Genomic DNA, 14,920 nt, shown 5'->3' on the forward strand with positions numbered 1-14,920 from the left:
GAGATTTACAACTAGTCTTAGGTAAGCATGTGGAAAAAGTTAAAACAATATACAAAAGTGAATCTAGAAGAAGCTCTTATCAAATATATATTTGTAAACAGATAAGTCTTACACCATGCCTTTACAGTAAACACACTTAGAACATGCAGAGCAGCAACTCCTAGAGCAGAGGAGCCCTTGTAAAGCCCTACTTCCCGTTTGCAGAGCCTGGCATTGAATAGCATTTTCTGTTACACTCCAGCTTATTGCAAACATCCTAACAGCACATGGATAAAGACTGTTCATAGGCAGCCAGGAGTGAGACCACACGCATCAGGACTGTGGTGTTCTCCAGTAGCAAGTAAAAGAAAACAAGAAAACTCCCACTTGCAACCATGAGCATATTGCTGCCATGCCACCAAGTCCTTGTGCTTAGATGCCTGCAAGAGCTGTATGGCCAGTGCTAACTATCCTGTAAAAAGCACCCAAGTGAGGAGGCTCTGCAAGCCTGGAAGCTCAGAGAAGGACTCCACCTCCTTAAACTGTTGATGAGGAAAAGGGCACTTCATAGAATCATCATAGAATGGTTTGGGTTGGAAGGGACCTTAAAGATCATCTGGTTCCAACCCCCCTGCCATGGGCAGAGACACCTTGCAGTAAACCAGGTTGCTCAAAGCCCCATCCAACCACTTATCCTAATAAAAGGCAGTGCATTGAAGGGTCAGCCAATTCGCATACAAAAATTATCTGAACATCTATAAAACATGACATTTATTCACATTTCTTATGAATTCTTAAAAAATTCTAAGAGCAGAGCCTCCCTCAAATGAAGGCAGAAGATCTGTTCCTGGCTTTCAACCTAAAATAGATGATGTCTGGTGTAAACTAGGGAGAAGGATGAATAGTTCATTGCTTGGACTATTTTTACTCTTGTAAAGTAGGCATTGCTGCAGGAATGCATCAAAGTATCTAAGCAAGAGAAATTAAAAAATTTGGAGTGTACAAAAGTCAGAAAAGTTAATGTATTTTTTGACATTCTGGAATGTATTTCATTCCATTTAGTGACAATGTCAATAATTAGATTTCAGTTTAACCTCCAAGAGACAACCTAGGCCTGGAGCAGTTGATTTGTTGTTTTTTTGACATCTCACAAAAGATCTGTTTATAACTTGCAAGTACACTTAGGGAGGAGGTGAGGTAAAAATAAGCCAACATCAACAATGGAAAAACCTTTTTAATGAAGTTGCCTTAACCTGTTTAGTAAACTTAACAGATTTTGCCTGTTAACACAGTATCATGCTCCCGTAAGATATGAATCCACCAGCTGTGAACTTCACAGCCATTCAGTAGTACTCTTTTATGGATGATTATCTGATTCCATGCCTTTTCTAGCAATTTCAATGCCACAGTTACCATTGATGCTGATGGCTGGTCTGGATACATGCCTGATACTCCCCAGAGTGATATGAATCAGAGCTGCCTCTCTCTGTCACGCTGGGTCCAGCATGTAATACAACCATCCCCAGTAGTCAAGCAGCGATGCAGCAATTCTAAAAGCATGCTGCTACCCCTGGAAGCCAGAAGGCCTCCTGCTATGATAACCATAAAATGCTCTCTTAGGCATAAGGTCTAGGTGTTGCCCAAAGTACACAGCAATGCATTGTGCCTGACTAGGTTATGATCACCAGGCCTTTCACCTCAATGTTGGTTGCGAGATTTCTGAGAGGGTGAAAAAGCTCAGAATACTTTTGGAAAGTTTTCATTTACATCATTTGATTTCAAGGCAAAGGAGCTCAACCATGTGGGATTTAGTATGGATAGCACTGTCACAATTAATCAGGCAAATCACACCATCAGCAGGATTCTATGAAGACCAAAAGTGAAATATGTGAAGCAACTCAGAAGATTAGGTTTCTCACCCTTAATTCAAGTCTACAACAAGAATATCTCAAATGACAAAAAACTTAATTATATTATGAAAAATAGGATTGATTTTTAAATGCAGTACAGCTCTTGGGTCTTTTTATCCCAATGATTATTCACTACAGAGTCGTGGAACAACTAACGTCCCTTCAAATTCTACAATAGGAGTCTTATTTTGTTGAGCTTTGAAATCAGGAAAAGTGAATGACTAAAATCAGATGAGGTCTGCATTAGGAGCATTTTGCCAATAGAGCAATCTTGGTACACCACTGTGGCAAAGCACTAAGCATGTAATCAGCTTTATCAGCAAAGGTCTGCTATGGACTTATACAGGCAAATCACCACTTATTGGCAAAACAAGCAGTATCAGTAAAAGAGCAGTTTTGCAAGTAAAATAGTATCTGCTATAGAGGTTTCTGCTGATGCAGCTTTGTCCAAGTGGGATACTACACCACTTAAATACCTCCAATTGACCAAGCTATACCAAAATATACTACAGACTTGGCTTGTATTCTGCTCTTAATCTCAGCTCAGTATTTCACTCAAAATATTTTGATCATTTTCTTGTCCCTACTGAATAACAAAAATCTCTCAATTGAACTTGCCAAGTTAGCAAAATATGAATGTCCTTTTTAGTATAACATCTAGCTCAAAATGCAGAGCATGGCAGCATTCTTGAGGCAAAGAAAATACTGCTAGACAAAGCAACAGTACATGCTATACCAAAGCAGAGTTATCATCAATACATTGATCAGCATTGGTCACCGATTATACAGGTGACAGACTGCCTAGTTTACAGCCTAGTGCAAGGGAGCATCTGCAACCCTGAGGTGCTTCCAGTCAGCCCCAGGACTAATAGGCTGCCAAACTCCTTGCACCCTGCAGCGTGACTGGTTACACAAGCTGTTTCACAGCTTGAAAATCTTTCCGGTGTCTCCCTTTGCCTAGACTGTCTATACGTGCATCACTGAGAATCACCAGCCGCGAGTGCTCTCAGAAATGGCAGATTTTCCACTGGGGAAAGGGGGAATGCACAACAGCCCCTCTCCCCCAGCCACGTGAAGCAGCACGTACAGTAGCTTATGTGAAAGGACATGCAGAAGAAGGGGACAGTGCTAGTGTTCCCTCACCTAACGCTGTGATGACCTCCAATCTTAGAGGTAGCAAAGATAATAATAACAGGTAGCAAAGTCCACCGCAGTCACAACATTTACGGTACTACTGCCCTAGGCATACAAATGAGTCACTGGAATTTAGCAAGGGGGTGGAAAACTATACAGGACACTTCCAGGCAAGGAGAAAATTGATCAATGCATAGAAATTCAGCAGCCCAAGAACTCCAGAAAGATGTGTACGGGCCCTGGCTGCGAGTCAGCTGTGGAGGAAGCACACTGCAGTGTCACAGCCAGCTATGGACAGCTACATGAAATTAATTCATTCAACTGCTGCTCCATTCCCCACAGTCCATTTAACTGACTTTTGTGCAGAGGTAGGGGAATTTCACCTTTTATATAGATGCAGCTGGAAAGACTTTACACACAAATTATTCCCAGTACACAACACATACTCTAAATAGTGCAGCCTGATTAAATGGTACATGATACAGCATCTTAAACTACTCTGCATCACAGTCTGCAATCTCAAAGATGGCACAGACCCAACGTCACTTATGAAACTGTAAGACAAAGTTCAATGCAACTATAACAGGCAAAGGTATCTACTTTCATGAGTCTCCTGTTGCTCAATGAGCAGCAAACTTTGAAGTGTGACAGATTATTTCTTTCCTTCTTGTTGATCACATTTTTTGTTTGGTATTTATGAGAATTTTATTTCCTATTTACCAGAAATTAAGGGCAAATCCTAATGATATAATCTTTGGTTCATATGGTATTGCATTTTTTTTTGTTGTTGTTTTTTAAAACAACACCAGAAGATTGTTTTATCTGTAAAAATGACATAAATTAAAAAATGTCACCTTCCTATTGTACTCAGGTAGAAGTATGCTTTACACTTCCATTGTCTTTTTCCCTAAAATTATTGAGTTTTATTTCTTTTCAAAAGTGTGTGTGTGGGTATGTGCATATATGTACATGTGTGTATATGAACATGGAACTTTAAGACCATAAACACATAAAAAAAATGTTGTACAAAAAAAATTAATTTTAAAAAATGTAATGCAAGTCTTGTTTTCTGTAAACCAGTTCAAGGTGATGCAGACTTTGCTAAACCTTTGCATGTTTTAACTGGAGCAGTACTTGTCTTAAAGGGAAAGCAAATCAGTATAAATACTTTAAATTGATTACAGATTTTGCTAAAATTCTTTTATGATAGTGGTAAGTCAACAGTTTTGTCATAGATAAGTCAGAATTTTAGTGATATTGCTGCATCTGGATGTGAAATATGAGCTGTGTCACTTTTGTATCATGAAGCCCTATGGCTAGGTGGGAGAGTTAATAGATTGCTAAACAACTTAAGAAACATACAGTGCTGCACAGGTCTGCTATGTATCGAACTGAAGGCAAAAATAGTCTTCAGAGCACAATTTTGAGGTTCGCTCAAAGAAATCTTTTTGGGGGATGAAGGAAAAATGAGGGACAAAATGTTAACCCAAAAGCTTCATTTCTGGTAAATTCTGAACTTATTTTTCAATAAAACATTATGCTTGATAACATTGTTATTAAATCTTCTAGTAATCTGAAAAGTAGATGTAGTTCTAAATAAAAGCATGATTTGGAAATGAAATTAAAATTAATTTATTTAGGAAGAAAATGAATATGAAAGATTTCAGGGTTTCCACAAAACGACCTCTTTGCCCTTCTTTTTGGATAAACACAGTCGTTGAATTTACTAAACATTTGCAAATAATCTAGCTTTGTTTCCAGAAACAGCCTTTTTTTTTTTTTTTACTTAAAAAAAAAACAAACCCACAACAGGATTTTACTAGTAGCCATCACTATGGACACACAAATTTTCAAGGGAGAAGTATTCTGTATTTCAACAGCATCACTATGCAAAACAAGCCTCACATTACTTTAAAGAAAAGGCTGCAGCCATCTCGTACTGCTGCAAGTAAAGAGAGTGTGCTCATGACTCACTGCCCCTGTTTTGTTACAACTCATCAGTGCCAGCAGCCCTAATCTGCTCCCAGCCATTATGACCAGCAGCTCTGAAATATGGATTAAGTCTACCCCAAGTACTCCGTGCAGGGAGAGAACTCCTCGAGCCCTTTATTCCCTACGGAGTACCTGTGCAGGAGAATAAATCAGTGATGTGAAAGAAAACATAAAATCCTTCCCAGTAAAATTTGCAGATGACACAAAAGATAATAAAATGGTAAATACCAGTGAGTTGTCAGTTCCACAGATTGCATGGCAGTCTGGGCTCACCTGAATAAGATGTGTTTTAACACAGCTGAGCACAAAGCTGTCTATCTAGTAACTAAGAGCACAGATTCCAAACAAAGACAATACAACAACCTAGGAACAGGCATATGGATATGGTGGATAACCAAATTAATATTAGCCTACAGTGCAATACCCTGACTAGAGCAGCAAAAAAGATCCTTTGATGTCCAAGGAAGCAAACACAGAGAGGCAATAGGAAAGGATTATATAAATCACTACCAATGTTGAGACAGAGAATCCTTCCATTTCAAACGGCATGTAACAACATGGTTATAGTTGATATCTGCGATCCCTGAGCGCTACCACAGGAACAACTAATGGACTATACTAGTATTCAAACTAGGAAGACTTCATCAAACAGCTACAAGAAGTGTTCAAATCCTGGAAAACTTGCCTTGCTAAGAATGAGAAACCTGTGTCAAAGAGGAGAACAAATGATCACTGGGTTACTGTCTACAAATATCTAAAGGGGGAGAGGAGAGCTGAGGAGTATCATGAATATTAAAGGATGACTTTTCAGCTTCATAATGCTGGATTTGGTATGTTTCTGCTACATAAAAGTCAGAAAACTTCAGACTAAGGTAACAATACTTTAACTAACAGTAAGTACAGTTCATGTAAAGGAAGGCAGGATTTTCTTTCACCTGAAGTTCTTATAATCAGCATTTTCCTTCTAAAAAGAAACAGAAGTTGCAAGACTGTTACTATCTTATATTGTTCTTTTAAATCAAAAGATGGCAAAGCATTGGAACTCTACCTTTCAAAAGCATACCTAAAATGCTCCACAATAGCTTTGTTACTGCAACCCATGGCACTTACATGAGCTTTAGGGCAGGCATTTGGCTAACTCCTCGTATTTGGGGGATAATTGTTTCCCCTTCCACTCCCACCTCCCCTTCCATCAAGTTGTGGAATGATTGTATAAACTGTTAGTAAGTCAAATGAACTTGTTATCTTGCTCACTGCTTCCCTAAGTAATATTTTGGATATACTTGGTATAATACTTCTGTATTTGTGCAAAGCAGTGAGTTACTGAAAGAGCATGGGAAAAGTGAAATCTTCCTGAATACACACAGTAGCTCAGTCACAGATAATTTGAATTGATCTCTCCATTTCTGAAACCAGTAACACGACTCGGGGAAAAAAACAAAACAAAAAAACCCAAAACAACACAAAACACAAAAAGAAACCTTCGTATCTGAAATGAAAATTAAATGCAAAAACAATTTCTGTAGAATATAAAAAAAAATTGTCTTAGCAGGGAATTAGCAGACCGCAACTAGTATCCTATTGAAAGGGTGTGGTTAAGGGACCTGAAGACCCAGTCAGTTTAACATGGACTGTGTGCAAGACAGCAAAAGGTAATTGCCTAATTGGTCAATTGACCAATACCAAATTCACTTCAGGATTTAACTCAGAATAGATGTTACAATTAGATACTGCAAAGCTTAAGGGAATCTTCAAAATTTGTATTGAACTATAAACTGAATAGGATTTTGTAAACCTAAACATGGCCCTTTATTATTCAGTAGAAGAAAATTTTCAGGTAACACATATACATCGAACTATTCTCTATTCAGGCGACGTTCCATTAATCTCAAAGTAAAATTTTAAAGCCAGTGCAACATCTGTGTCATAATAGAAATATAAGTGTGACAAAATTTCTGTTATTGAAAAATTATATTTTTTGAGTGCTGTTCTCTCAAATGCTCCAATCAGCCAAGGATTAGATGTTCAACTTAATGCTAGCCAGTGATCATTAATCATTTTAAAGTGGCACAGCTAATCTCATTTCTTACCCAGAGAAAGCCCACTCTCATATCTTACACGTAAGGAGACGTTGGCTCACTTTTGAATGTGTTTTAAACTTGGTTAAAGACTACTTTTTTTTTTTTTTTTCCCTGCAAAAGACATCTCTAGAACAGCTCAGCACAGAGAACCTGCAGATATGCTCAAAGCTACGCAAAGGTGAGAGCAGATGTAGGCAGCTGTAACAGAGCTAAAGTTTTGCCGGGCAGCCTCACACCAAGGCTGTAAGAATCAGGTGATTTATATTAAAAGACCTGTTACATGAGTTAGCAGTGGCTTCTCTGCTATTTGCTGATAAAGAATGAATTTTATTAGCTTTCATTATTTTCAAAGAAGAGGTCAAATTTATGAAGAGGAGATGCGTAGAATCTTCTTCAAATACACCTATTAAATTCACATTGCGAAGAGAAAAATCAACAGGTGAAGTGAGGGAACACTGCCCCTGAGAAAGATTCACTGTGCAAGAAGACGGGGGCCTCTCCTTCCTGTGTTACTAGGGTAGCTCAAAGTAAACAGCAGCTCCTTCAGTATGTTCTTTCTTAGGTTATCCCCTAAACATGCGATACTGAAGTCATTGTTGCAAAAGAAGCTTGCGTACCCTACAGCATTAGTTTGAATCACAGCCCTGTTGTCCTACATGTTATGTGTTTTTCCTGCAGGCAAAATAATTGTTTCATCCTTTTCCTCAGCTATATGATACAAGTCAGGATATACAAACAAAAAGTCTGAAGAGTCTAATCTTTCTAAGTCAATTTATGTGCAACACCACCACTAAGAAACAAAAAGATGAAAAAGCGTACTGACCTCTCAGCCATTATCAACTTCTCTGTGCTGCTTAAATGACTATACTGACCTGAACCAGCGTGCCCAGCTGCAGAGGAGCCAGCAGGGGGTTCTAACCCACTTTCACAAAGGTCTGAATCTCCATTTGGAACTATGAGCCCCTCCTCTGCAGGTCTTTTACTGCTTTGTCCACATTAAGGTGGTGGCTGAGCCCTGCAGACCACTTCAACAACCCTGAGAAATCCTTCATCTTCCCATGTTCTATATGTGGTTGAATTCCCTCACTAGAAACCCTTGGAGAGCTATTTGGCCCATTAGAAGGTTTATATTCTCATTTGTGTTGTCTACCAGGGCCATGAGATTTCTTGGGCATACAAAGCAGTTCTGGTTTTGTTTTATCCATTTGATAAATAAACAAATCTTCATTTAAACCTTAGAGGCTGACAGGAATGGTTTAGGCTTATGCCTTCTTTTCTCAGTTGTACAAATATTTATGGGTTTGAGTCAACATATAGTCGGAGGGGAGCTTATTTTGGTCTGTTAAGTTTGGATGTTTTGAGCATTTACAGGCTCAGGATGATAATGTGTATCTGACCAGGCTACACCTTCCAGGACAAATTGCTCCACTTCTCAGACTGAAATCAATGAGCTTTCTGTTCTGTTCTCATTTCAGCAACTTACAGAGAAATGACAGAAAAAAGCTAATAAGGCCATAGTTGTATTTCTGGGATTTAAATGAGCGAGGTGTTTTTCTTACATGTTTATTCCATGCTCTTAATTTCAGAAGAAATACCTTACTGGAGAACTCTTCCCTATTCTCTGTACTCCTGAAGAGAGACGTCACCTTTAAGTCTGCTTCGTATGGACAATAAGAAATGAGGATGAGATGATTCTTCTACTTTTGCTTTGGAGAAAGCACACAACAGCCACCAAACTGAGAATTTCCCCACATGACCCAGGGGATACTCTGAAGGGCCACTTTATGAACGGAATAACTTCCAGGCCGAGAACAGAAAAACCCTGAGGTATCCTCTGCTTGTACACAACAGAGATTCCCTGCAGACAAGAAAACCCCTATTCTTGACATGCCGTTACTCCCTGTAATTTAGCAACAAATAGAACCATGGGCAGGGAGCTATGGTCCTCTTGGGCTATCTTTGGAGATCTTCTACCTGGGCTTTGCTCACTGTTTGACACTCTGTAAAGGTGAACAACGGTGAAAACCATAGGTGTCTGGGCAAGCAGAAGAAAGGATTTTCAACCTGGGCAAGAGGGAAAAACCTCAGCAGTTCAGTTACAGTGAAGTAGCTAGATCTGAACAAGAAATATTTATTTTTGTTGTCAATTTTATTTGACATCACAAAAGAAGAGCCTGGACATTCTCTTGGCTACAGCTGTGGGGACTGGAAAAGAAAAGGGGAAATATTCAGGAGGTGATGGACAGCTGTATTCCAGGCCAGTAACTGACAGGTCTCTAGTTTTACCTCCACAGCTTGAGACATGTCATCTACTTCAAAAAACACAATGGTAAAATCTTTTAAGAATGCTTGGTGTGTTAGTCTCTACTGCTAGTGAACACAGACACAATTTGTAATTATTTTCAAGCTTACTTTAGAGATTTTTAAAAAGCACATTTACATGCTCAGCCACCTAAAACAACATAGACACATGGCAACCAAAGTGGTGGACAATGGGAGAAAAAAGCCCAAAACATCTGTTTTTTTGCCAACTGCTTTTGAAACTGTGTTCCACTTTGTTCCGAGTGGGAAATCTAGTGGCAGCTATGAGACTCAATTGGAAGATCATAAATAGCCTAGAGGGATCTGTATTAAAATATTTACTATTTTGCCTATTTTATATATATATTAGCTAATGTAGTCATTAGTCCAGCTCCTCAGGAACCTGTGTTGCTTTTTGCATTTTATTTTTTTTTATAGTACTATAATGTATTTACTAATCTACACCTTTAAGAACTCTTAGAAACTGTTATTTCTAGTATGTATTAGCACTAAGATTTGACTAAAAAGGTTACCTTGCCCAAATGTTTTCTGAAAAGTATTTTTGGAGTAGAAGGTCATTGTATGATGCTTTCAAATTTTTACAGAAAGGATCAGAATATCTCTATTTCAACAGCTAAGTAGCTTTACACAAAATACCTTAATAGGTACATGGTTAAGCAAAAATCCAGAGTAGGCTCTCTACATAATACTTCTTTTAATTTTAAAATGGGTTGAAGAAAAAACAGCCAGGCTCCCAAATCCACAATTTTGTGTCCTGTCCTACTCTGTATGGTCAGTCCTTAAAATTTTTTTAACTCTCAGAATAAGTAGTTCACTGTTTTGTGTCCAGCCCAGAAATTATCCTACAGGAAAAAGGAAGGTCACACAGCCCTTTCTGTTGACCACCAGTGGCCTTTTTACATCCATTCTCCCTTCTGCAATCTAATGAGGGGAGAGACTGAGCCTGCATAAGAGATGTACATGAACGTGTAGTACCAAACATCCACGTGTCTTGTAGCAATGAAGTATAAGCTTTAAAAGGTGTCATGAAAATAGCTTGATTTTTGGTTTTTTTGGTCTTGATTAGTGAGAAGTTTTCAGTAACTTGTTGTTATATCTTTGGAAATAAGTCACTATGGGAAAAAGTACCAAAAACATCCATTGGGAAGAAGACAGAAAGAACGCCTCAGATTACTTAAACAGTGTGGAAGAAGTACCAAGAGAAAATTTCACTAATGAAAAAGCACTCCATATTTTCTGCAGAAAGACTTAGCTGTTAGTTTTCCGAAATAATCCATGCTTTTTACAAGTGAGGTGAACTGGGCTATAATACTTTAAAATTCATATTTCGGGTATGACAAAACAGATGTCAAAACCAACACTGTTTTATCACCAGTCTGATTTTTGGATTTTGCCTTTTTTTTAAAAAGCTATTTAGCCAATGCCTATTTGCAGTTGTATACCTACTGCAAAGCGAACATCAACTATTCCATTTTGTCGTCAGTGCAGCAAGCTGTTTTTAACTATCCTGACTATAAATTCTATCTAATTTCAAAAATTAAGATAATCAACTATTTTGCAGCATTCAGAGTGAAGTTATCGCTGTATTTAACACTGATGACAAACTGTGCCAAGTTTTCTTATTTCCACAAAGTTTCAAAATCTTGAAGTTTTTTTTAATACTGATATAAATAGTTCATAACAAATCTGCTTCAAACGTTTAAATAAATGAACACATTTTTATGCTTACTGAAGTTACAAGAAAGGTAAAACCACTAAAGTTCTATGGTGACATTTAAAACCATGCTAGATCTAGACTGCTTCAGTTACCCTGGACACTGCCATTATTTAGACAGATAGAAAGGAAAACCATCAAAAATTCAAAATTGCAAGAAATACTTATAAGTCAATGTAAAACCATGAATAAATCATATCTCACACCAAAAGTAGCCATACACAAAAAAGCCAAGCAAGAGGTCAGATTTTCATTTTGGCTCACCAAGTTACATTGATGCTGTAATTATATTGATAAATCTAGATTTTCCTTTTCCTCTCACTTCTGTAAACCAAAATTATATTCTCCATTTACACTAATGTAACAGCTTTTACTGATGTGGTTGTACCTATTATTAAAAGAAAAGATTCAGGAAACAAACAGCAGGTTATGGAATAAAAAGAGTGGATGAGAGAATATGACCTAAAAATTATAATGAGTATGACTGCCTTGCCCAAGAAACATTTTGTTGCAATGCAAGGACAATTGATTTTTAGAATTTAAGGGGGTTTTGGAAAGTGAAATCTGTTATACACAAGATAATAATGACAACACTGGGATACAAAACAAGAATATAGTTGGAGTGTGAAAAGTAAACACTAAGTGACAGAAAGCAGTTTCAAAATCCAGCGAGATAACAGAAAATTCATAATGCATTTGCAATACATTAATACAAAATCATCTACAATATACCTGTCAAATATATACTTTTCAATTCTATGTAGAAATACATTCTTAAATCCTTACTACAGCAAAATAGAAACTTCACTGATTGCAAAAGTAACAGAAGTCAAGCACGTGGCATTTGCCTGCCCACAGCAATAGCACTTTTGTCAGAAGCACCAGTAACGATCTTGAGTTACGCACAAAAGCGGGCTCTGTTAGGGCAACGGACAAAGGCAAATGACTGCAAAGCAAGAGGACTCAACTTCAATTTAACTGTCCTGTAAGGTACATACTAATTAGCTGCAAAGCTATGAAATCCTAGCTAGCATGTTAAGTCTGCTACATGACAGTATAATTTGACTTCTTAAAGGATTATGCAAATTACAACTCATCATTCCATTACACGACTGAAAAAAAGTGACAGCTAATTTATACATATCACACCTTTCAAATCCCTAAGATGTGAAGCACCTGTGCAATACATTTTGCCTAGATTTTCTAGTGTGTACATTCTTGTTTATTGCACTGTACAGAAGCATATCTAAGAGATTTAGTAAAGTCATAGAGGTTTTTATTTGCTTTTAGCTTTTAGAGCACAATCCCAAAGAATCAAACAACATATTTCTGTCCCTGCTGTAGAGGTTTTGCACGCAAGTAGAAGTTTACGGTTTCAACACGTGTAATTTCTGAATAGCGGGAGAGCACGAGCACTAAATGCACGAGCTAGAGGCAAGACTCACACAGATTTCAACATACTTCTGGTAGGTAGATTCACAGTAGATTCCGTCATATCGGTAGATTTTCCTACATTCTGATTGGTTGGGCAGAGGATGCTGGACAGTTATTCTGTAGAGGCATCAAAAACAGATAGACATGACTAGAGGTTCTCTACAGGTAACTGTAATGCAGGACAAATCAGTATGTTGAAATTGATTTTTTTTTCCTTTTATTTTTAAATTAAACACCTTTCTGATCTCTTTAAATCATCTGCCTTGTGCACATAACATCCAGAGTTTCCACTTTTCAAAATTTGCACTGAGAGTAAACTAAACTTCAGTTCTCCACAAGAACGATATTTTTTTCCCCATCAAATAAAAGTGGAAGAGGTAAAGAATTTTATGAACCGAATTGATACTTCACATAGTTTGTGTATATACAATAGTGCTTATAAAATTGATTATTTATCGTTTACTGTTGCAATCCTTCCTCAGGCAGAACATCCATTTATATCAGCTGGGAGTTTGTCCAGACAAAGACCAAATAACCCTCCAATTTAAAATGTCAACGGCAATTCTTACATTTGCACAGAATGAGGATGTTGTGGCATTATGAGGACTGTGATTGAAGGTGCTCAGCACCATCTGAATAATGCCATATGTTCTCAGATGGACTGAAAGAAAATGAAAGTGATTGGCAGCAATCAGGAGGTGCGCAGCATCTTGTAAAATCAGGCCCTAAAAGATTTGTCAATCATTCTATTATTCATCCCTCCCCAACTCCCTGTTAGCTGAAAATATAATTTGGCTATAAAAATTCAATGTTGTTTTAAAAATATACTTGGGAATTGCACACAAAACAGTACCCACTAATTTTCTTTTTTTAAAATTTTTTTTCTCCCTCTTCTCTGGAATAAACACACATTTTAGATGCTTTTGTATCTTCCAAAAACTAATACCTTTGTCCCTTTTAATATAATGGTAGTTCACTAGAGTAAGTATAAATTATTTGAGAAATTTTATGAATTTTTCAAGTGTAGAATTTTAGGCTGTGATTTTTTTTAAAAAGAAATATTCTTGTCAATATAGAATAATTTATTATTATTATTTTTACACTATTACATCTATATAGCTCTAAGCTAGTCTTGTTTTTTAAAATCACATTATTGTTTCAACAGTAATTTGAGACTGGAGGTTTGAGGAAAAAAAAATTAGTATCCAGCAACAAGCTTTATAAGAAAATGAAAAGTTATGTACTGTGGAAACTGAGGGCCTTCCTCAATAACGCTGCACCTACAGAATGGCAAGCACACACCATTTCATGTCTTAACAGCCCTGGCTCTTGCTCATTTAAATTTGAAACCTGGTCTGAGCATGCCTCAGCACTGTTTTCAGCCCATGGGAACCCACATGCAGGAGGGATGAGACAGCTATGTGGTGAATGCAGGACCAAACACCTCCAAATCCTGGGATCTTCCTCCATTCACCAATTAAGGCATCACCAGAGAGACCTATTTATTGTGATACCCAGGGCCTTTAAGTTAGATGCCTAAGGACCACACACAGTGTACGAGGAAAGCCAAGTATCTTAAAATGGGATTTGCAACACAAGTGCTATCTGCACGGAACCATGCAAGCTAGTAAAAATGAAATCCAGAAGAGGAGAGTTTCTTCATGTTTTTTGTGTCTGACAGACACAAACACTTCACTTTGGGTCACCCAGAAATGCCTACATCAAAGTGAATTCAAGCCTCAAAATCTTCAGTGCACCGTCACATTGGCAGATCCATGCTCCAACTTTAACTCCCCCCTACCTTTTTTATTTTTTTTTTTTTTTAAAACAAGACTAGAAGGGATGCCTGTTTTTACACAGCTTCAGCAAAGACATGGGAGAACTAGGGTCTTTATGCCTTTTAGCCAGAGGAGATTCAAATTTATATCTCCCACAGCTCCAAAGATTACCACAGACTCCTTGATAACAACTATTCTAAAGCGAGGAACATGTAACCCCTCCTCCTAAAAAAGTGGTACTACTGAAAAAAAATTAAAAAAAAAAAAAAAAAATCAGGATTCATTAGATGAAAGAAAAGGAGCCAGTGAGAGCACGTTATATTAAGAGTCATTCAAAAATGCATAAGCAGTCCTTGCAAAAAACTATCAGAATCCTTCCCAGATGAGTGCCCTCATCACAGGGCTTCAGAATTATGCTCTTTCTTCCACCAGTTCTCTGGCCAAATGAACCTTGAATAGTAATACTGATTACTACAATTACTTGACTAGTTAAACAAGTGGAGTAGAACATGGCTCACTCCAGAAAACCTTTATTCTGAAGTAGTTGCGGCATTCTTCTGGGAAGTGGAAGTTGTG

General features: G+C 37.6%; 1 protein-coding gene across 6 annotated transcripts in view; it reads right to left on the minus strand.

Annotated features, from left to right (window-relative positions):
- NPAS3 (neuronal PAS domain protein 3) overlaps positions 1-14,920 on the minus strand; it is a gene marked incomplete at both ends in the record, with an annotated part of 624,151 nt that overhangs the window by 525,297 nt on the left and 83,934 nt on the right. The window contains one exon of one of the 6 annotated variants that reach the window (XM_082317260.1): positions 12,594-12,683. The exons of the other annotated variants lie outside the window; for them this stretch is intronic. Coding sequence (XP_082173386.1) covers positions 12,594-12,683 — 90 coding nt within the window. The remainder of the gene's footprint in view (positions 1-12,593; positions 12,684-14,920) is intronic. 6 annotated transcript variants of the gene reach the window in all.

This window comes from Platalea leucorodia, assembly GCF_965183815.1.
Source record: "Platalea leucorodia genome assembly, chromosome: 7".
Classification (NCBI taxonomy): Eukaryota; Metazoa; Chordata; class Aves; order Pelecaniformes; family Threskiornithidae; genus Platalea; species Platalea leucorodia.